The sequence below is a fragment of the Pelophylax lessonae genome (genome assembly GCF_965119305.1).
Source record: "Pelophylax lessonae genome assembly, chromosome: 1".
Classification (NCBI taxonomy): domain Eukaryota; kingdom Metazoa; phylum Chordata; class Amphibia; order Anura; family Ranidae; genus Pelophylax; species Pelophylax lessonae.
In genome coordinates this window covers 799,532,616-799,557,494 of record NC_138768.1, presented here as the reverse complement: position 1 = coordinate 799,557,494, position 24,879 = coordinate 799,532,616, and the positions used below count along the sequence as shown (strand labels likewise).

The 24,879-nt window shown below is 42.9% G+C and overlaps 1 protein-coding gene across 2 annotated transcripts in view; it reads right to left on the bottom strand.

Moving 5' to 3' along the window:
• Window positions 1–23,309, bottom strand: part of SH3TC1 (SH3 domain and tetratricopeptide repeats 1) — an 89,400-nt gene extending 66,091 nt beyond the window's left edge. For both annotated transcript variants that reach the window (XM_082269142.1, XM_082269143.1), the window contains exons 1-2: window positions 23,194–23,309; window positions 2,688–2,976 (exon numbers count right to left, since the gene is read on the bottom strand). In XM_082269142.1, the coding sequence (XP_082125268.1) occupies window positions 2,688–2,925 (238 nt within the window). In that variant the 5' untranslated portion in view covers window positions 2,926–2,976; window positions 23,194–23,309. The remainder of the gene's footprint in view (window positions 1–2,687; window positions 2,977–23,193) is intronic.
• Between the last annotated feature and the right edge of the window lie 1,570 nt (window positions 23,310–24,879).

Below are 24,879 nucleotides of genomic sequence, written 5' to 3'. Positions count from 1 at the left end.
CATGTGTGGGGTTGCTTCTCAGCCAAGGGAGTGGGCTCACTTACAATTGTACACAGCCATGAATAAAGAATGATACAAAATCATCCTCCAAGAGCAATTTTTCCAGTTTGGTGACGAACAATGCCTTTTCCAGCATGATGGAGCACCTTGCCATAAGGTAAAAGTGATAACTAAGTGGCTTGGGGAACAAACCATCTAAATTTTGGGTCCATGGCCAAGAAACTCCTAGACCTTAATCTCATTAAGAACTTGTGGTCAATCCTCAAGAGACGGGTGAAAAAAAAAAAACATAAATTCTGACAAACTCTAAGCATCGATTATGCAAGAATGGGTTGCCATCAGTCAGAATGTGGCCCAAAATTTGATTGACAGCATGCCAGGGCGAATTGCAGAGTTCTTGAAAAAGAAGGGTCAACAATGCAAATAGTGACTGCATAAAATTAATAGAATTGTCAATAAAAGCCTTTGACACTTATGAAATGCTTTTAATTATACTTCAGTATATCATAGTAACATCTAACAAAAAGATCTAAAAATACTGAAGCAGCAGACTTTGTGAAAATTAATATTTGTGTCTTTCGCAAAATTTTTGTCCACGGCTGTAAATCTCAGGAATTACCAAACAAAAATACAAATCCTTGGGCATGTAAAACAACCCTCGGATATGTATCTCGACCAAATACTTAATTGTTTGCCTCCCTAAAATGTACAGAAAGGATCAATATGGCAGTCCCAGAGCATGAAGCTTCAAAAATAATTCAACAATGGTATCACCCCTATATTTATCCAGGTAGAAAATTGCCTACCACACTATTTGTGTGAAGTCCAGTATATACAATTATTATCTTTTTTATATACAGTATGTCATTGCATTAGGGCCTTTACAATGTCCTCATCATCAGGGCTTTAAGTCTTGGATACAATGATCATCTGCTAAAATCTCATTCTATTATTTGTACTCAGGTTTATTTGTGTTAATATCATCCCAATACCTTTTCAACCACAATGAGCCCTATGTTTTCCTCCTCCATCAACCATTGCAACCCTGATGAAGAAGACATACAAATGCCTCCAAAGCATGGTGGCTCTTATGAGGAAATAAACTTACGTCTTGGACTCCCAACAAATGGTGCGGCACTCCATTTTTCCTTTGTTCTATTGGATTGAGTCTGTAGTGGCCTGGTGTGGCTGCTTTGTGCATTGGAGCTGCCTCACTAGGGGGACTGCACTCTACACTATGGACTTGGACGTTCACTTTGAGATGATCGAATATAATGTTTGGATTTGTAAAATTAGGTGCATAGTCTACCCATAAAGAAGAACCTTTATTATACATCTGTAGCACCCTACAATGTAGGTGCCAGGTAAAGAATAGTGGGCCTTGGCTGCCTAACAGCAGGGCCATGATTTTCAGCTGGGCTGTCATGTCTCCCAGGTGTGGCTGCTGAGAGGGGAGTCTCCCCCACTGGCTCCATGAGAGGATTCTCATTGGGCAGTGGAGGAAACCCAATTAGTGGCACATTCAGTCTTGTATCTACCCCAGAAGGCAGAATAGGCCGCAGAGGATTCTGGGAGTGGGCATAGGTTTGAGGGGAACGCATGACACAGCATCTTTGGTGGGAAGCAGAGTCCCAGGAGGGAGAGTACGGCTGTCTCTCCTCCTGTCAGAAGGATCGGGTGTCTCGGGGTGGCTTGCCTGAGAGTACAGAGAGAGAGCTGAGCTGAGCTGCAGAGATGATCCGGAGTGCCGAGGACCAGCGGAGAACGAGGAGTTCAGTTCCGGGAAAGCATTCCAATTTCGTGAGTACTGTGAACTGCCCCTGGGTGTCTGCCTAGCTTAAAGGGGACCTCTCCAGTGAAGGTCCCAGAGATCCAGGAGCTAGCTAGCGGTAAAGGGGGTGCCTAGTCAGAGGACCCTGAAGTGTTAGAGAGGGTGCCTAGTCAGAGGATCCTGAAGTGTTAGACGGGGTGCCTAGTCAGAGGACCCTGAAGTGTCAGAGGGGGTGCCTAGTCAGAGGACCCTGAAGTGTTAAAGGGGGCGCCAGTGGTTGGGCCCTGAAGAGTTACGTGTACAGTGTGCAATGTACCGTGTTAAGAGTTGCAGCAGCACAAGCAGTTACAAGGAGCTACCTCAGTCAGTGAAGGGCTGGAGGGAGCTGTTCACCGGACTTTTGAGCTAGACAGAGTGTCAAGAGTCAAGTGTATTACAGTCCTGGATCTTCTGAGTAAACCAATGTGTTAAGGTCGAAGTTCTAGCGCAGTTCAGCAAATCAGTATTTTCAAGCGCCAGGAAGAGTTCGTTGGCATTCAGCTGGCGTCAAGACAGCGCTAACAGGCATTTTTCCTGTGAAGTGTCCCAGTTAAACCTAGTTGAGCCAGAGGAGTATCCCACTCATTCCCTTCTCCCATCCCCTTTACAAAATAAACAAAACAAACCAAAGATGCCAGAATGGTCATTGTCTCCAATCTCACACCTGGGTATTCAACTTAAATGTGTTGGAAGTGTTACCGGCAGACCCATATCAGGCACAATACCTGGAAATATTGCTACACATCTTATCATTTTTATCCTGGAACCACAAACAAATGTAGATTCTTTTTTATACTGTATATGGTTTCACTTAAGTCTTTCTTTATCTTGGAGCTCACATCATTTGCAAAAACAAAAACAAGTGATGAAGTCTTACCATTTGAACCTATAGAAGAAATAACCCTTTTCACAGAAGCAACAAAGGATTTTGGGCTGTGGTTGGAGGATTCGTGCTCAGTCTCAGTACTGGCTCTCCTGCTCTGTTCCCCTATTGCTGCACCCTGGTCTTCGATTGATCTTGAGTCCTCTGTCCCTTCTGATTCATCTTCTACAATTGGATGGAGTCTAGGGAACACCATGGTGGGCTGCGGAATGTTTACACCACCTGTCTCCATTGTACCTCTTGATCTTATAATATTTCCATTATAGTAAGAGACTGGTCAGACCTGTAAAATAAAAGCACTGTATACTATTTTCTGCAAGGAAATGTCTATTTTCATGTAATTAGGTAAATAATAATGAGCATAATATCCACTAAGCCTTCAATGTATTTTAATGTGAAAGCAGAATTACCCATTATAGCTAAAACCATTCTAACCATCCTGTCTATGTATAATGAGGAATTATTTTTTTAAACTTTGAAATGATTTTTAGTTATCCGAGTACTGCTGCTTTGGGCTGCCACTGTGGGCAGTTGTGTGACCAAATGCCATTTTATTTTTGTGCATACTTGGTGCACATGATGATAAAATGCATAAAAGTTGGCTGTATATAAATAGTAAAGATAAAAAAATAAATAGGTAACATCACTAGCCTATCATATTTCTGAGAAGCTCCAGAAGTAAGCTCTCACTGCCATGCGTATTCTCTGCTTCTCTCAGTGATCCCACCATGTTCTCAGTACAGTAATGCCAAACCCAACATAATGGCAATGACAGTTGGCAAAGCTGCTGAAGTCCACAAGAGATATTAGAAATCAGAAGCTGACAGTCACCAGCTCTGTGCTCACAGAGCTCTGAGAACTGAGCGATCAGCGGTGTTTGATCACTCAGTTCTCAGTCTTAGAGCTGGCAGGGGACAGATGCTGCATCGGACCAGTGCTGCATCCACCTAGGTATGTATGATTCTTAAAAAAAAACACTAAACTTCTCTTCTAAAGTGTATGTATAGCCAAAACTGTTTTTTCATTTTAGGTAGAGTAAAGAAGGGTTTAAAACCCTGCCTGTGTTTTTTTGTTTTGTTTTTTTTACTTATACTGTGTGTATCCTTGGGGAAATTGTTGCTCACTTTCTGTTCAAGAGATGTAACAGGAAGCTAGAGGAAATCTCCCAAAGTGAGGGGCATTCCCCTCTTAGACAGTTCTTACTAGAACAGGTGTCTCCGATTGAAATATTTCCCCTTGCCTTTATGCTTTGGCTTAAAACAAAACATTTGGGAAAAAATATTTTTCCCTATTTGGTTATTGTCTGCTGTCTTCTTATAGTTGGGCCAGCTTTTGGCATCTCTTCCAGTAGGATGCCTCTGTTTTCTGGCCTTTATGCGCTGTCTATCTAAATCTTTCAGGATCTTTTTTGGACTTAACACGTGTAAGTTGTGAATTCCCTTTGCCTGGCCCAGTAATGTTCCCCGGGTCACATACATATCCTCTTCATGATTGGAGCTTTAAGTAATATATTTTTTGTAATGCTTACATCTTTTTGATCAGGACTAAAATGGCCATCCGGAGAGAGGTTACATAGCTTCACAACCAGTTTAGAGTTCTTTTCCCTTTTTTTCATCTTTGTCTGGGTTTATCCCATTGGTTGCAGGGCTGTCCACACATTGCATATTGGGATCTCCATACGTGAATATGTAATGTTTTTGTACTTGATGGGCTACTTGGTTTATGTACATGTTTGTAATACATACATTAATCTTTGGTTCACTCCCTAGCACACTGGGGTCTCCTTATGAAGCAAACCAGTTGAGAAAAGCCTAAAGACCGCTGCACCCCTTCCTGTACCACTGGCCCCTGAATTGTTATATTACTATGTTTCTAGTTTAATGATATTTGAATTTATGATTGTCTGGGCCAGATAGGATTAGTGCTCTATCAGGGAAGCTACTGTGCTGCTCATATGCTTGCAAGTTAAATGTTATGTCTTACAACCTTTTAACAATCTATTGTAAAAAAAATGATGTGACATACATTTGTGATCATAAAAGGCAGCAAAACGAAGAAAAGAAACAAACACTTTAACCACTTGACATCCAGAAGATTTACCCCCCTTCATGACCAGGCCATTTTTGTGATGCAGCACTGCGTTACTTTAACTGACAATTGCGCGGTCATGCAACATGCTTTACATAAATACATGTGTCCTTTTTTTTTCTTGTCCAACCAATAGAGCTTTCTTTTAGTGGTATTTGATCACCTCTGTGGTTTTTATTTTTAACGCTATAAACAAAAAAGACTGATCATTTTGAAAAAAAAAACAAAAAAACAATATTTTTTACTTTCTACCATTAACCACTTTACCACCGGAGGATTTTGCTGTCTTACGTCTGGGCCACTTTTTGCGATTAGGCACTGTGCGAATTTAACTGACAATTGCGCGGTCGTGCAACGCCGTACCCAAACAAAATTTACGTCCTTTTTTTCCCACAAACAGAGCTTTCTTTTGGTGGTATTTGATCACCTGTGCGATTTTTACTTTTTGCGCTATAAACAAAAAAATAGCGTAAATTTTGAAAAAATAGCAATATTTTCACATTTTTTTATATGAAATTCCCCCCCAAAAAATGTAAAAATCAAAATGTTTTTAAATTTTTGGCCAATTTGTTTTCTGCTACCTATGTTTGGTAAAAAAAAAAATCACAATAAGCGTATTTTGATTGGTTTGCACAAAAGTTATTGCGTTTACTATCTAAGGGAAAGATTTCTGTCATTTTTGGTGGTTTTTTTTAACGAGTAATGGCGGCGATCTACGATTTTTTTTGCGGGACTGCGACATTGCGGCGGACAGATCGGACCCTTGACTGACATTTTTGACACATTTGGGGTTACCAGTGACATTACTGCAGTAATCAGTGCTATATATATGCACTGTTACTGTAAAAATGACACTGGCAGGGAAGGGGTTAATTTTATTGGAGAGGGAGGGGTTAATGTATGCCTGGTACTTACTAACGTGTGGGGGGGGAGGTGACTGAGTGACACAGGGACAGATCGCAGGTTCAGCTATGCTGAACACTGCAATCTGTCACTTCTTGTCACTGAGGCGATCCGCCCGCTTGTGTTTACACAAGCAGGCGGATCTCCACACTAGATCCCCGATGATCGGGGAAGAGCAGCGGCGATCACCACTGCTCCTCCCCTGGCCCGACTCCCGCTGTGACTGAATACAGCGGGAGCGAGCCTCCGGCGGCGCACGCGCACCGCCAAGAAAGGGGAGTGTCTGGCGACGTAGGTCTACGTCGCCAGACGATAACGAACCACTTTGCCGCAGTAGAGCTCTAGTGAGCAGACGGCAAGTGGTTAAACATATCCAATAAAAACTATTTAAAAAATCTAATTATTTCATAAATTTTGGACCAATATGTATTCTGCTACATATTTTTGGTAAAAAAAAATCCAAATAAGCGTATGTTTTGGATATATACTGGAATTTTTATTTAGTTATGTATTTTATACTAGTCATGGCGGTGATCAGCGTCTTATTGTGGGACTGCGATATTGCAGCAGCCAATCGGACACTAATTTACACTTTTTAGGAACCAGTGACACTATTAGAGTGATCAGTGCTAAAAATATGCACTGTCACTGTACTAGTGGAAAGAGGTTAAACATCTAGGGCAATCAAAGGGTTAAATGTTCTGCCTAACCAGTGTTTTGGTGTACTGTGAGAGGTGCTTTTACTAAAGGAAGTCGTGGATCTTATTCCCTGCTTTGCGGGGAAAGAAAATCCATTACTTCCCCAATGACAGGACAGAGCTCTGCCTACATAGTTGTGTCTTCCCAAAGATTGGCAGGTGCCGGCGGTCATCCACTGGCTGGCACCCGCTGATTGGCATCTGTTATGAAAATGACAACACAGTCGAGTTGCCAGCGACACGTGCACATGCGCTCCCTACCCGGAAGTTCTGGATACATCATCTGGTGCAGCAGAGCTGCATTGCCATTGTATATGTAAGTGATGCGGTCAGCAAGCGGTTAAAGCAGAACTAAACCCATTGGCTTAACTGATTACATTCATACAATGCCTAAGGATAACGGTTACAGCAACTAGTTTGTCTATGTCACCTTTAAGGCCCCTTTCTCACAGGGCGGATCTGCTCAGGGGACCCCGCTAGCTCAGCGGGGATCGCTCCGTTGATCCGTTCTGAACAGGCGGATGACAGTTCCGTCTCCGCTCACTGTGCAGAGACGGACCTGTCAGAGTCCCACTCTCCTCAATGGGGAGATCTGTTAAAAATAGACAGCCTGTCCGTTTTCATCCCATCCGATCGGGATCAGCAGATCTTGTCAGATGGGATGCCAGGCGGGTGTCAGCGGATACATGTCCACTAACATCCGCTTCCCCATAGAGGAGAATAGGTGACCCGATCAGGTACGCCTGAAAAACGGACAGGCAGACTTAATCAGTCCGATTGTTTAAAAGGGACCTTTACCAAATGGCTGGTGTCATAGCTGATTACATGTGCAATACAATCAAACAGAGGCCAATATGGCAGCTTCCCTGGCTGTAAAGGATAGGAGAGTTTAGGTCCATCTTAAGCTGGCCATACACCAGTAGAATGTTGTTTGAACTTTCATTCAAAAAACTTTCAAAAAACTGTTCATCAGCGCATTCAATCTTGCAATTATTGAGTCAGCTAATTTACTCTAAAGACCTTAAAGGAGTGGTAAAGTCAGAAGGTTTTATTTTATCTTAATGCATTCCAGCAATGTGCACAAGTAATTCAGCTGTCCGGGACTCTTTCTCCTGATTGGCTGAGACACAGCAGCGGCGCCATTGGCTCCTGCTGCTGTCAAGCAAACTTAGTTAGCCAATCAGGAGAAGGAGGGTACAGGGTCGAACTGCAGCTCTGTGTCTCAATGGATACACAAAGCTGCAGCTCGGCTCAGGTGCCCCCATAGCAAGCTGCTTGCTGTGGGGGCACTCAACAGGAGGGAGGGGCAAGGGGGGGCAAAGAGGGAGGGGCCAGGAGCCCCAGCCAGGGACCCGAGAAGAGGGGAACATAAGAACCCTAAACTTCAGAAGGGCAAACTTTCCCAAATTGTGCTCAACGATAGAGGAAATAAACTGGGACCAAACCCTAGGAACACTGACCACAGAGGAAAAATGGGAATGCTTTAGGAACATAATAAACAAATGCATCTCACAGTGCATTCCAATGGGAAATAAATTTAAAAGAGCCAAAGCCAAACCTGGCTGGCTTAGCTGTAATGTAAATAAACTTATTAGGGGGAAAAAAATGGCCTTCAAGAAATATAAATTGGAGGGGACGTTATCTGCTTTCCAGCTATACAAGGAATTAAATAAGAAATGTAAATATGAAATCAAAATGGCTAGAATCAACTTAGAGAGACAAATAGCAGAGGATAGTAAAAATAACCCTAAGAAATTCTTTAAATATATCAACAGCAAAAAAACAAGGTCAGAACATGTTGCACACATAATTAACGATGATGGGAGGATGGTTACAGAGGACACTGAAAAAGCAACCGTGCTTAATGCTTTTTTTTCCTCAGTCTTTACACAGGAAAAGGAGGGGTACACTGACCATGACTGTATGGGGTACACTGACCATGACTGTATGGTTAGTAGTAATACACAGGACTTGCCGCTATGGCTAACAGAGGGTGAAATCAGGGAAAGGCTGGATAAAATTAACACAAGTAAATAACCGGGCCCGGATGGCGTACATCCGAGAGTACTTAAAGAACTCAGTAAGGTTATTTCTAGACCACTGTTCCTGATCTTTGCTGACAGTATTATGACAGGAAATGTACCAGGTGACTGGAGAAAAGCTACCGATATTCAAAAAAGGGCATAGGCATGTCCCGGGAAATTATAGGCCGGTCAGCCTGACGTCAATAGTATGTAAAGTTCTGGAGGGGATGATAAGGGACTATATCCAAGAGTTTGCTAAAGAAAACAACATCATCAGCAGTAATCAGCACAGGTTTACAAAGGGGTGTTCGTGTCAAACCAATCTGTTAACATTCTATGAGGAGGTTAGCTGTGAGCTAGACAGTGGGAGACCTGTGGATGTGGTGTACCTGGATTTTGCTAAGGCGTTTGATACAGTTCCCCACAAGCGCTTAATTTATAAAATAATGTCCATAGGCATCGACCACAAGATTTGCTCTTGGATACGGAACTGGTTAAAGGGGTGTGTCCAAAGGGTGGTAATGAACAACGTATACTCGGACTGTTCTGGGGTGGTAAGTGGGGTCCCCCAAGGCTCAGTTCTGGGACCAATTTTGTTCAATTTATTTATAAATAGCATTGAGGACGGGGTCAGTAGCTCCATCTCAGTTTTTGCAGATGACACAAAATTGAGAAAGGCAATAACTTCACATCGTGAGGCAGAAATCTTACAGAATGACCTGAACAAAATAACGGAGTGGGCAACTACATGGCAAATGAGGTTTAATGTGGAGAAGTATAAGGTATTGCACTTAGGGACCAATAACATAAAAGCAAAATACACGCTAGGGGGGGGGAACCTCTGGGGGTATCAAAAATGGAGAAAGATCTGGGAGTCTTAGTGGAAGATAGACTTGGCAATAGCATGCAATGTCAAGCTGCAGCTGCCAAAGCCGGCACAATATTGGAAGGGGATGTATTCCAGAGATAAAACTATAATCCTTCCACTTTATAAAACTCTGGTCTGACCACATCTGGAGTATTCTGTCCTGTTCTGGTCGCCAGTCCTCAGAAGGGATGTATTGGAGCTTGAGAGAGTACAGAGAAGGACAACACAACTTATTAGGGGATTAGAGGACCTTAATTATGAAGACCGTTTAGCAGCACTAGATTTATTCTCTCTGGAGAAGAGACGCCTGAGAAGGGACATGATAGCGATTTACAAATACCGCAACGGTGATCTGAGCAAAGAAAAAAAACGATTCAGTCGCAAGGAATGCATGAGGACACGAGGCCATACAATGTGTTTGGAGGAGAAGAGAATTAACCTCAGGCTACGCAAGGGGTTCTTTACTGTTAGGGCTACAAGACTTTGGAATTCTCTGCCACAAATGGTAGTAACTGCGGGAAGTATGGCTACTTTTAAAAGACTCTTGGACGTACATCTCAAGGATCAAAACATTCAGGGATATGGGAAATTAATACGTCCACACACATCTACACAGGTTGAAATAGATGGACTATTGTCTTTATTCAACCTCAACTACTATGTAACTATGTAAGAGGAGCTCTGTGCAAAACCACTGAGGAGGTAAGTATAACATGAAAAAAAAGAGACTTTACAATCACTTTAATATTTCATCTAGAACTGCTAATTGAACGTAATCTCAGATGTATTAAACAGGTTTCTTTTATGCATAGAACATGCACAAATATGTGTGATTTTTCCTGAGTGTAAATCACAGTAACAGTTATAATTTTATTCAATCAGAGAAGAAACGTGAAAAAGTTTCCATCTTGCGCCTTTGAATTTTCTCATCACTATAGTTAAAATAATTGTCGATCTGACCTCACTAACCATTAGAAAATTGAATGCATGTTCTAAAATAAAACTTTTTCAAACAAAAAATTGTACTGGGGTATGAATTTACTTCAGTGGGAATTTAAAGCTGATCTTCCCCCAAAAGGGGAAGTTCCACGTTTCTGCTTCCTCCCCTACTCTTCAACTTTTGGAGGGAGCAGGTTCCCTTTTTTTGACATGTAGGTGACCTTAGTGGAAGTGTTGGGACACATCACAGGTCCTAGAAAGTGCAGGACCATTCACACAGCTCAGTGTGGCCCTCCGTGGAAAGCTGTGAAGCTGTAAGGGGTCACAGCTGGCTTTCCATAGTTAGCATGGCAGCACTGAGGAAGAACCAGCCCAGGTGAGGACAGCACTGGATCCCTGGACAGGTAAGTGTCCTCATATTAAAAGTCAGCAGCTACAATATTTGTAGCCAGGGAATCTGAGGGGGGGGGGGACCACCAGTCCTCCTGTAGGGGGCCTGGGCACACAGGGAGGACCCAACAGCACAGGGAATCGGTGCAATTGGGTGGAGGGACAATTACAGAAGGAAGCCTTGTGCGGCTCTCTGCAGCAGCTGAAAGCCAGTTTCTCCCCCTCCTGCCAGCTTTCAGTTGCTGACGGGAGAGACACAGACACAGGGCATCGTTCCTGTATTTGCTTCTCCGACACGAATCTCCCCCTCCTTGTTCTGCCTTTTTTCTGATTCCCCCCTCCCTCCCCTGTGCCCCCCTTTCACTGTGCCACCCCCCCCCCCCATTCCCCTATTCCTGCAGCATTGCAGGCTTCCCTGTCCTGTAAAAATTACAGATCGTAAGAAAAATAATAATTAAACATTGTATTAAATAATTTAAAAAAATTGCAAAATAAATTAAATTTTTTTTTAATATTTCTAAAAAATATATAATTTTTCTTTTTTAACCACTTAAGCCCCGGAAGATTTTACCCCCTTCCTGACCAGGGGGTATTTTGCGATTCGGCACTGCGTGAATTTAACGGACAATTGCGCGGTCGTGCGACGCTGTATCTAAACGAATTTGGCGTCCTTTTTTTCCCACAAACAGAGCTTTCTTTTGGTGGTATTTGATCACCTGTGAGATTTTTTGATCACACGCTATAAACAAAAAAAGAGCGTAAATTTTGCAAAAATAGCAATATTTTTCAAATTTTTTTTATATGAAATTCCCCCCCAAAAAAATGTAAAAATCTAAATTTTTTAACATTTTCGGCCAATTTGTTTTATGCTACCTATGTTTGGTAAAAAAAAATCGCAAAAAGAGTATTTTGATTGGTTTGCGCAAAAGTTATCGCGTTTACTAACAAAGGGAAAGATTTTTGTCATTTTTGTTGTTTTTTTTTTTAACGCGTAATGGCGGCGATCTGCGATTTTTTTTGCAGTACTGCGACATTGCGGCGGAAAGATCGGACCCTTGACTGACATTTTTGACACTTTTGGGTTTACCAGTGACATTTCTACAGTAATCAGTGCTATACATATGCACTGTTACTGTAAAAATACACTGGCAGTGAAGGGGTTAACTTTTTTTGAAAGGGAGGGGCTATGTGTGTCCCCAGGGGCGTGCTTTCTACTGTGATTGGCTGTGGCTTCAGATGTATGAAGAGTGATCAACGGTTCTACATAGTAGAACCGTATGATCATCCTTCATACACAGGGGAGAATGACAGGCAGCTTGTTTACACAAGCCGCCTGACTTTCTCCCTCTCCCCCGCCGATCGCAGAGTGACCGGCGGACATCGGGTCCGCCGGTCACACGCGCGGGGGGGTCCGTGACCACGCGGGAGCGGGAGCGCGCCTCCGGGGGCGCGCACTCGCTCCCTAGACCCTCACAGGCTAGCGACGTAGCCCTACGTCACTTTGCCTGTGAGGGGCTGACTGCCGACGTAGATCGGCGTTAGGCAGTCGGCAAGTGGTTAAATGTACAAAACAATTCATGAGGGCTAATTCACACAGGTTCTCTGTTAGGTTTGCATCCACTAATTATGATTTTAGTGTATTTTTAGTAAACATATTGAATTTATATATTCGGGGTGCCCTGCTAGATAGGCTGTACGGGGCCCCGTGATTTCTAACAGCAGCCTTGTTTGTAGCTGCTGACTTTTAACAGTTTCTCTTTTTTTTTTCCAGGGGAGGGTTACCGAGGAACTGCTTTATAATGTTGTGACTCAGTAAAAGTTCACTGTACACTTTGCAGGATACAATTCTGTAGAAATTAGTATGCATTTTCATATTTTTTTCTGGAGAAAATATGTTGGTCTGTAGAGGTAGCATTTGTCTTTGGAGCTCTTTCCCTATAATTGCTCACTATGAGAATTTGTATTATTTTCCTCTTCCCAACATTTATGCTTTTTAGGCCTCATGTACACTGCTGCTGATAAACGGACGTTTAGGAGAAGTTGGGTGTTTTTTCAGAAGTCCCTGAACTCTCCTCTATGTTATCTTATCTGTCCATGTACACTGAGACATTTATAGTCGCTTAGAGGCAGTTGAGTCTAGTGGCATTTTTTTGAAAGCAAAAGAAAAATGCGTTCAAACGGAAGTTTATTGGCATTTGAAACGCCAAATGCTTGTAACTGCGTGCAAACGCATCTAAACCCGGTAACACTTATAACGTTAATAAGCGTTTCATTTATAGGTGTTTTTAATGTGGATACATTTCTGAACATTTTACAATGTAAAAACGCTTCTAAGCGCAAACGCTGCTAATTACGCATAAACGCGGCATGTAAACGCGGCAAAACTAATGCTTTAACCGTCGGTTACTAGCTGTCAAGTTTCAGCGTTCAGGAGAGGTTTTCAATGTCCAGTGTACATGAAGTCTTAGTCCCGGTTCCCACTATAGCGATGACAGACATTGCATGTGATTCGGAGCGCACTGCTCTGAAAATCACATGCAATGTCTGTGCGATGAAAATTCAGCCATATAGATTGTATGGCTGAATTTGCACCGGATTCGAACACAACTCGCACAGGACCCTTTTTTGGGTCCACAGCAGAATCTGATCGCATGGTGGTTTACACCAATGCGATCTGATTCATGTCCGAGCTGACAGTTCGCACTGCGATATGAGAACTGATTTGGGGGTGTCGGTAACTTTGTATTGACGCCCCCAGCGATTTGCATATGGCAGTGTGAACTGCCTGAGAGTTGAATGCGATGCGGGAACCTGCAGTGGATTCCCACATTGCATATATGTGAACCGGCACTTAATGGATGTCTGCATTAAAGCGGTTGTATACTCATAAAAAAAAAACAAAAAAAACAAACCCTGCAGGACAAAGGCATAATGAGCTAATATGCATCGCATACTAGCTCATTATGCTTTCTCTTGCTCTCACCCTATGTTACTGTTGGATGCAGAGCTATGTCAATAAAGCATTTACTAGTAAAAAAAAAAAAAAAAGAAATACTTACCTAAGAATGAAGCCCCAGCGCGGTCGTCTGGACAACGCTGAGGGAGCTGACATGCTCCCTCGGCGTCTCTTCCTGTGAGTGTCCGGAGCCGCGATGACGTCACTCCCGTGCATGCACGCGGGAGTTTCACTTTCCGGCAGGAGCCGGAAAGGAGCTTTGAAGGTCCGCTGGACCTTCAGAGCGCATGCACCGCAGACGTCAGCGGCTGCATGCAGGTTAAATATCTTCTAAACCGTGCAGGTTTAGTAGATATTAATTGTACCTACAGGTAAGCCTTATTATAGGCCTTATTATAGGCTTACATGTATGTAAAAGTCAAATAGCGGAGTTTACTACCGCTTTAAACAAAATAATAATAGCTTTTAGACTTTTAGACCAAAACAAATAATGAATGATTGAACCACGCTCCACTCAGCAGGTCCTCCCGGAGTGTGTACATGGTTTATTCTGCGCGGCACATTCCGACACACAGTACAAAGTAAAACAAACAGAAGGAATGGAGACACGTAATCTCTCACCCCGGCCCCTGCTAATATTTTCTCCATGCAGTTACACTTTAACTTGCCATTTGCTACAAAATAACACTTTTCAGGACTAAGGCTCGGTTCACATATATGTGATGCGGGAAGGCTGCGAATTCGCAGCCTGTTCCCGCATCGCACACGCACCCCCGGCAGTTCACACTGCCATATGCGATCCGCTGGGGGTGTCAATGTAATCTTAACGACACCCCCAGTTTGATCGCATATCGCAGTGCGATCGTGCAGTTCGCACAGGATCGGATCGCGCAAGTGTGAACTGCTGTGCGATCCGATCCTGATGCGGCTGCAAAAATGCCTCCTGTGCGTGTTTGCTGCGGGTGCGATGCGAATTTAGCCATACAGTTTGTATGGCTAAACTCGCACCGCACAGCTGATCGCATGTAATGTCGGAGCAGTGCGCTCCGACATTACATGCGAACCCCGCACACGCACAAGTGTGAACCGGGGCTAACATTTAACACAAAAAAAAAACACCAAAATGTTCCTGATGAGTATCAAATGAATGAATAGATTTTTTTAAAAATGATTATGTGTATGTGATTATTACATTGCTGGCTCCTGTTCTATGTAGTTTTGTTACAGCTGATAATCATGTAGGTATTAAAACGAAAAAAAGATTTTACATTTTCCAGGTGAATAACTGAAAAGAAACACTTTGATGAGGGCACACAAATAAAAAACTGATATTTAATCAAAGCAAAGTTAAAAATAAATAAATAAATAAACATCGGCAGTACCCCTACAGTACAATATGCACATATTTCCTTGTGTTTTGCCCACTTTAAAGACCTTGCAAGCACAGGGGAAGTACGCCCCCCCCCCCCCCACAGTTAGAATCACTCCCCTAGGCAAACATTTAACCCCTTGATCACCCACAGTGTTGACACCTTTCCTGCCAGTGTCATTATTACAGTAACAGTGCATATTTTTAGCACTGATTATTGTAGTAGTGTCACTGGTCCCCCCAAAAGTGTCAAAAATGTCAGTTAGGGGTCCGATCTGTCTGCCGCAATGTCACAGTCCCGCTAAAAATCGCAGATCGCCGCCATTACTAGTAAAAAAAACAAAACAATAAAAATTACATAAATGTTTGCCGTAGTTAGTAGACGCAACAACTTTTGCGCAAACCAATCAAAATGCGCTTATTGCGATTTTTTTTACCAAAAATATGTAGCAGAAAACAAATTGACCTAAAATGTTAAAAAATTTTGATTTTTAATTTTTTTTTATTTGAGAATGTTATATAGCAGAATGTGAAAAATATTGTTTTTGTTTTTCAGAATTGTCGCTCTTTTTTTGTTTATAGTTAAAAAAATAAAAATTGCACAGGTGATCAAATACCACCAAAAGAAAGCTCTATTTGTGGGAAAAAAAAGGACATCAATTTTATTTGGGTACAGAGTCGCACGACAGCGCAATCGTCGGTTAAAATAACGCAGTGCCGAATCGCAAAATATGGCCTGGTCATTAAGGGGGAAAATCTTCCGGTCCAGAAGTGGTTAAACAGAACTGCTATGTATACTGTATTTTTGTTGGAGAGGTTTCCCTTTCTTCCTGTCCTGGTGACTACGCAGGAAGTGAGGAGAAATCTTCCCAATGGTATCACAGAAAGAACTAAGGACGGCCATACATGGGTTGAATTTCGAAATTATTTTATTTAAAAAATCTTATCTAAGAATTTTTTGTTCCAATTTCGCATCATTAGTGGGCCACAATAATGGCCGATTTTCGTGCGGCCATCAAATTTGAATGATCGGGCATGTTAGAAATTGTTTGAAAAGTGAACGATTTTCTTATTAATGATGGGAGGGACCTGTCACAGGCACTCATCATGAATGAAAAGCACTCTATGAATGGAGGATTGATGGATGAATAAAAGGTCCGCCTTCTCCATTCACAGCGCATTTTTCATTTATGGAAGCTATAGTATAGCTTCTATAGATGGAAGAAGGGGTGGAAAGGGTAAGCATATAGCCAATTAGGCAGAATAATGTAAAGTTGTGGATTGCTACTGACCCATGATTAGGCTAGGCATGGTTTTGTATCCTAATTTGGGATGATCGAACGGTTCGGGTCGACCATCGGTTCGACCCGAAACATTGAGTGTTCGAAATTCGGCCGAATTCCAAACTTTTTGCGGTAAAAGTTTGAAATTCGGTCACCAGAACTGCCCAAAATGCAATGGGACAGGAACTGGGCTTTAAAAGCCCACGATTGGCCCAGAAACGTCAGTAAAAGCCAATTGAGGGGGCAGGAGTCTGCTAGGAATGTGATTGGAGTGACTACGGGGTCCAGAGGCCAATCAGGAGTGAATACGCCCCCCCAGCATATAACATAGCCCCGCCAAACCTCTAGCACTGTAATACAGAGGCTGTGGAAGAGAGTGGAAGCATTTGTGTTTCTCCTGCTGCTTGTAAAGCTCCAGGGTCATTTTGCAATTATCTTCTGTTGTATGGAGTTGTTCTTTTAGTGTGAGAAAAGGGATATGCAGTGTAGTTAGGATACTATATACCACTATAGTTAGATTGAATAATCTAGTTTTTGTAGGAATACTTTTAAGTGTCAGGGTGATCGTAGTATAGTTTAGGGTGACCTGATTCTGCCATTTCAGGGTGACTGTAGTGTAGTTTAGGGTGACCTGACTCTGCCATGTCAGGGTGACCGTAGTTTAGGGTGAGCTGACTCTGCCATGCCAGAGTGACCCCACTCTGCCATGTCAGGGTGACCACACTATGCAGATTCCGGGCTAGAGGTTTATATATATATATATAACACACATATATATATATATATATATATATATATATACACATACACACATATATATATATATATATATATATATATATATATATATATATATATATACATATATATATATATACCCCTATACAGAAGTTCAGATGTCATGCCTGCCTCCAAACGCCTTCAAAAAACGCCCAGAAAACGCCTGAAAAACACGCGAAAAATGCCTGAAACAAAAACGCCCAGGTGTGAAAGGAGAGTAACACCATCCCTGCGTTACTGAAATTCTAAGAAAAATAATCAGTTTTTTTTCTGGTTCTGGACATACTACAGAGCTGAAACTTCACAGGTACACTTTTTAGACCCCCCAAACACTAAATCCAAAGAAATCTTTTTTTTTTTTTTCAATATGTTTTTCAATAATTGGCTCTCTATCAAAAACCACAATTTTTAAGAACTTTTTTTGCCTGATTCATAGTCCCTGGGGCATGACCCAGAACCCTAGGCAATTTTTAGGGGCATTTATTGGGTTTTAGGGCTTCAAAATTGTGTTTTTTGATTCATGAAGTTCGGGTCCCATTGATTTCAATGGGGTTCTGGAATCCGAACTGAACTTTCGGGAAATTCAGGTGTTCTGGTCGAACCAAACTTTTCAAAAGTTCGATCATCCCTAATCCTAATAAGCCACCCTTATGACTTCTCAGTGATCCTAGCTTTTCGTAGGTGAACATCTCTAAAAATCTTGCATAAAAGAAGACATAGAGATAATACTCAAAGAAAAATGTATTTTTTAAGTGAGCTCAGAAATGAGAAAATGCTGGTCTGCTGGCTGTCACAGGCAAATATCTTCTTTCACTAGGAACAAAAATAGAGTTGTCTCCTGGAAATGGGTTGCAGAAATAACGAGACAGCCTCACACCAATATCCAACATCAAGGCTCTATTCCAGCAATCGCTTTTTCCTTGGTCCTCACACAGGCATGTATCACCACTCTATGACTCAGCCTTGAGTGGTGAAATGCATCAGTTGGGAGGTCTCTGGAGGTCTCTGGTGGGTTACCAAGGCAAGGCCTAAAACTTGGCTGCTTCGGTCTGTGGCTTATGTGGCCATTTACAATTCCAGGCCAGAGTAGACACCCCCCCCCCCTCACCCCACCCCACCCCAGTGAAGTAACAGAAGAAGGTTCCCTGAACTTGCAACTAATTCTGCTGGGACTGTAATCCCACATTTCACATGCACTGTGATAACAATCCTGAGCCAGTTATTGATTTGCCTGCTTGGGAATGTTTGAATTCGCTGTTCTCCAGTGCAAGTGTCAAGTTATGTCAGATCTGCAGTCATGAGCAGATAATGTCCAATAAATACTATTTGGTTTATATTAAACGTCAGTTCAAATTTCAGTGATTTTGTAGAAAATATGGAAATCAGGGGCGAAACTACGGGGATTGCAATTGCATCCGGGCCCAATGCCCTGGGGGCCTGTGCGGCTCCCCTGTCCGCCTGGATAGGAGGGGTGGCGGGGGCAGCATGTAGAGAAATCACTGTCCTCATTTTTCCTCCTGTAGCTGAAGGAGGAAAATGGAGGAGATTGGTTCCTCTTTATGCTGCCCCGCCACTCCTATCCAGTTCACTTGTGTTCTGCTGTCTCTGGGCCCCTGTGTGCTCCCCTGGTCCCCCTCCCCCCACTGTGCTCCCTCCCCTCTCCTGCCAGCTGCTGCAGGGGATGTGTCACAATGGAGAAACAGGAAGGGGTCGTAAATATGTAATTTACCAGCTCCTTCCTTAGGCAGTGACACTGTAAAAAAATAAACTAAAATGATAAAAAAATAATACAATTAAAATAACAAAAAATAGAAACTTCTGACACCAGTGGGTGAACTTCCAGGATCGCGAAGGTCACACTTGCAACCAGGCACTGGCATTTCACCACCGTGGGGAGGCCCCAAGACGGCAGGAAGGGGGCCCACTGCAGAACTTGTGAAAGGGTCCCGCTGCGGGACCGTAATAAAGGGCACCACAATGAGAGTAAGGGCCCCAGGATCAGTAGGAAGAGCCCCAGGTTTGAAGGGAAGGGATCCAACCAGACGTCCAAAGGGGGCCCTTCATGGTTTCTTGCATCGGGGCCCTGAAGGTTCTAGTTACGCCTCTGATGGAAACCTATCAAGTCAATGTAATCAGATGACCAAAAAAGTTAAATATGATTAGCTTATTTGGGTTACAACTCACATAAATACACTGTAAAGTATCATCATACTTCAGAGTTCTTCATTGTTCTGATCAAACCACAACTCCACCAAGCAAATGAAACAGATATGAAGTAGCAAAACAAGTAAAGTACTCTTGTGATTTATTCACCCCTGGTGCAGTTCCATGCACACATGAGGTTGACCGCTCAAATTTTGAAGAATACATTGCATTTTCTCAGTGAATGCAAAACATTCTCTGATTAGAAAAGGTGAAGTGATGGGGCGGTATCACCAAAATCTTCACCTCCTCCAATCAGAGAATGTTTTGCATTCATTGAGAAAATGCAAAGCGATTTCTGAATGGCCCAATGCCAAGTGGTACACTTTCCGTGTTCACTAAGCAGAAGGGCAGACGCTTGGCAGGAGACCCAGAAGCTAGAGGAGATCACAGTAATAGCAGTGTCTACTACAGTGATTTCCAGCTACCAGGGGAATAAGCCAGGCCAGGCCAAGCTGGACCAATGCTACTATCTAAAAATATTGATACCTAGAATTCAGCTCTAAAACCTTCCCTTCAGTTTTGTACAGTTTTACAAGCGACTCTCCTGTACTGAAATTGCTTTTATTGCACACAGAGCTACATCATAAAGACCTTGTATTTATGTCTGTGTGCATGAGCCTTTAAAGCGGGCTGAAACCATTTCAGATAATGATATTCTACATTTCTAACTTGATGCAGCTTTTTCCTATAGTGTCTAAGAATTCTGTTGTTATAAATAGAAGCTATCAAAACGGCCGCTGTTCTTGTGCTCAGCATGGCACTGTGACTGATAAAAAATAACAGTGATTTGAGCATTGTTTCCTAATGTTCCAGAACACTACAATACAGCTTCACGTTCTTATAATTGGAAAGTATAAGGACAATAAACACAATGGGGGGGGATGTTTTAAAACTGGAACAGCTGCTCATGGCATCCAATTAGCTTCTTTCGCATTTAAAGCCTAAGGCCCCTTTCACACAGGCGGACCGTTCAGATCAGGCCCTTCCATTTGAAGGATAAATTCCTCCAAATGGAAGGGCCTGATGGAGGAAAAGTGTGCTAACTGTTACATTTCCAGTTACCCAGGCGGACCGTTCAGATCCGCCTGTCCGTTTTTCAGGCGGATCTGAACGGATGCCCCATGCATCTCTATGGGGCATCGGATGTCACGCTGACATCCGATCCTATCCGTCAAATCTGGACGGATGGAAAGCCTATTTTCCATCCGTCTAGCGGATCGGATGGGATTGGATGAGAACGGACAGACCCTCCGTTCCCATCCGATTCCCCCATAGAGAACAGCGGGACCTGACAGCTGTGTCTCTGCACACAGTGTGGAGACACAGCTGCCATCCGCCTGCTCAGCGGGGGATCGGCGGATCAATCCCCTGCTGAGAAAAATGGAGTCCGCCTGACGAACTCCCTGTGTGAAAGGGGCCTTACTGTACAAGCTGAAGATAGAAGCTGATTGGTCGCCATGCACAGCTGCTCCAGTTATGATAAATTCCTCCAAATGGAAGGGCCTGATGGAGGAAAAGTGTGCTAAATGTTAAATTTCCAGTTACTTATCGCCACCAATCATCTGTTATTTCATGGTTCAGTTGAAAATAAAATCTGGAAAATTGACTGGTAAGTGTGAGCGCCAAGAAATTTTAAGTCTTTAGTTCACTTCTTAATACATCACTCCTATAATGCCAAACAACTTGGTCCAGTACTTTTTTCTTATGGCACTCTTCTACTGGAGATACTGGTGACTCTATTGGTGATAAACACGCTATTTTGAACTGTGACGATGCTTTATTTTGGAGACGCAACACACTATCTTGAGCTATTATATTGCTCTACATTTGGGGTCGGCAACCCATCGATCACGGGAAGCAAGCAGGTAGATCAAGATCAGGGCTGTGCCAAACTCTTACCCCACCCTTCCCCACTCTCATTTTACTAGCAGAGCGAAGTGAGGGGCAAAACAGTGCTGTATGGAGGACAGGCGCACAGCAGCTGCTTTAATTAACTTTGCAAGTTAACCAGCAGGTTATTGGTTGCTAGGCGGTCCTAGCAATTAATCACTTGCTTGTTAACATGAAAAGCTAACTCTGGCAGCTCCTGCTCCCGCTGGGGTAAGGTAGGAGTGAGCTACCTACACATGGCTGTGTGTTGTGAACACAGAGGAAACAGCTATAGAGGGGCAGAGGATACTGCTATGGAGAGGGGGCAGAGGACACTACTGTGGGCAGGGCCATCTTACCGAATGGGCATGCTGGGTAGTTGCTTGGGGGCCCCACCTGCCCAGCGACCCAGCCCAGCCCCAGCCAAGCATTAGTCCCGATTCAAGTGTGCATCCCGCCGCCGAACTTAGCAGATGGCAAGCGCCTGTCGGCCCTGCGCTGCTGTCAGGCCACTTGGGCCGTGGAGGGGGAGCCCACAACTGCTGGAATGCCTGCCCGCCTCCTTGGGAACAGGCACACACAGGACAGTCAAGTCTGACTCCCGTTCATGTGTGTGTTCACCTGACCCAGCTGCCGAACAGCTGTCATTAGCCTGGCACTGCGTACCAATAAATATCGCCTTATCGATAATTTGCATTTTTATTCTCGTGGGTGATTGTGTAGGCAGGGCCTCAGTGCACTGCATTGCCCGGGTCCCTTTAAAGTTTTTAAGATGGCACTGACTGTGGGGGGGGGGCAGGGGTCAGTACTGTGCGGGGGGGCAGTGGTCACTACTGTGCGGGGTGGCAGAGAACACTACTGGTTGTGCAGAGGACTTTGGTATGGGGGCATGCAGAGGACAATACTGTATGTGTGTGGGGGGGGGATGCAGAGAACAATGCTAATCAGGGGGGGCATGGGACACTACTGTTGGGGAGGTGCAGGGGAAACTACTCTTGGGGGGGTGGCAGTAGACACTACTGTGTGTGTGTGTGTGGGGGGGGGGGGGGCCAGAGGACACTACTGTGTGGGGGAGGCAGAGGGGTAGAAAAACACTACAATGGGGGGCAGCATAGTATATTACTGGGGCGGGGATAATGTAAAAGGGGGCCGAGGATACCACTGTGGGAGGGAGGGATTTGAAGTGGTGCAGTAGACACTACTGTAACACACTATGTGTTTTAATTGGGGGCTTTGTTTTTTTGTTAAAAGGGCAACAATGACACATAACCCCCCCCCCCCCCAGGTGATCGTTGACTTTCTCCATGTCGTCCTTAAAGGTTGCCTACCCCTGGTCTACATATTAGACATGTAACATGCTATTTTACGCTATGATGTTACTCTACATATTAGAGATATAACATGCTATCTTGCGCTATGACAATGCTCTACATATCGGAGATGTAACGCGCTATCTTACGCTATGACAATGCTCTACATATTGGAGATGTAACGCGCTATCTTACGCTATGACAATGCTTCACATATTGGAGATGTAACACACTTATCTTACCTTATGACGTCTTTCTACATTTCAGAGATATAACACACTATCTTAAACTGTAATGTTGCTCTACATATTGGTGATGTAGCATCCTATCTCACCCTATGACATTGCTCTCCATATTGGAGAGGTAACACACTATCTTTTACTGTTACATTGCAGTACATAATGTAGATGCAAGACGCTATCTTACACTATAATTTTTTTTAACACATTGGAGATGTAACATGCTATCTAACACTATGACTTGCTCCACATTTCGGAAATGTAACATGCTATCTAACACTATGACTTGCTCCACATTTCGGAAATGTAACATGCTATCTAACACTATGACTTGCTCCACATTTCGGAACTATAACACGCTATCTTACACAATAACATTGCTCTATATATTGGAGATGTAGCATGCTATCTTACCATTGGTTGTGTAGTATAGTGCTCTATGGGCTGAGGAATTACAAATCCCAGCACATGATGTCAGTTTATAGTCTGTAGCAGGCCTAACATACAGTACAAGGACTTAGCCAAGGTAGAAGACACCAGTCTGCTCCTTCTGGGTAGAATGATGGGAAGATCTCTTACCTTGTAGTTGTGCAGAGTCTCTCTCCGGCAGGCAGACAAGTACTAGGCTAGTATAGGCTGTGTTCTCTGTACAGCTCTGTAGGAACTGCCTTGTGATACATCCCTTCCTGTCTGACCTCTTTACCTTTCCTGTTGACTGAACTACCCTGAGCTCTGCTCGGACTCTCTGAACTAACAATGAGTTGACCATTAACACCATGGCCCGGTTGACCATGGCTTTCACAGAGGCTTTCTGCTACTGAATGTTTGCTTAGGTATGCCCAGGGAATGCATATATTTGTACAACATTGTGACAGAGATTAAAAGTGTCTGTGTTACAACCCATTACGTCACATATTGTACTCTTCCTGTAAAGTTTTTTGGTTGATTTGTCTATTTAGAAAATGTGAAACAATTAAAGTATATGTGAACCCTTACTTTGTAAAACAATGCATCCAGTTTAAAATAGAAATGAAATGCAAAATGTTTGCATGTTCTATATTATATCTTTTTTTTTTCTTATTTTATAAGTGATCACAGTAAGAAGTACACTGATCTTTACAGTAAGGGACTGTGGTGGTGGGGGGGGGGGGGGGGGGGGGTTAGGCTGTTCTCCCAGCACAGCCAGAAAACTGACCATGCTAGGATGGATTTGCTCTCATGACTAGTGTGGTCACTTAGAAATTAACCACTTTACCACCGGAGGATTTTGCTGTCTTATGTCTGGGCCACTTTTTGCGATTCGGCACTGTGCGAATTTAACTGACAATTGCGCGGTCATGCAACGCCGTACCCAAACGAAATTTACGTCCTTTTTTTCCCACAAACAGAGCTTTATTTTGGTGGTAGTTGATCACCTCTGCGCTTTTAATTTTTTGCGATATTAATAAAAAAATGCGACAATCTTGAAAAAATAACAATATTTTTCTACTTTGACAGTTAAAAAATATCCAATATATTCAATTTTGTCATATATTTAGGCCAAAATGTATTTAGCTACATGTCTTTGACAAAAAAATTCTCAATGAGCGTATTTGTAACCGCTTTAAGACCGGAAGATTTTACCCCATTCCTGACCAGGCCATATTTTGCAATTCGGCACTACATTACTTTAACGGACAATTGCGCGGTCGTGTACCCAAATTAAATTTATGTCCTTTTTTCCCCACAAATAGAGCTTTCTTTTGGTGGTATTTGATCACCTGTGCGATTTTTACTTTTTGCGCTAAAAACAAAAAAAGAGCGACAATTTTGAAAAAATAACAATATTTTTCACATTTTTTATATGAAATTCCCCCCAAAAAAATGTAAAAATCAAAATTTTTCAAAATTTTAGGCCAATTTGTTTTCTGCTACATATTTTTGGTAAAAAAAAATCGCAATAAGCGTATTTTGATTGGTTTGCGTAAAAGTTATCGCAGCTACTAACTACGGGAAATTTATGTCATTTTTATTGTTTTTTTTTAACGAGTAATGGCGGCGATCTGCGATTTTTGTTTTGCGGGACTGCGACATTGCGGCGGACAGATCGGACCCTTAACTGACATTTTTGACACTTTTGGGGGTACCAGTGACATTACTACAGTAATTAATGCTATACATATGCACTGTTACTGTAAAAAATATACTGACAGGGAAGGGGTTAACTTTTATTGGTGATCAAGGGGTTAATGTATGCCTGGTGCTTACTGACGTGTATGGGGGGAG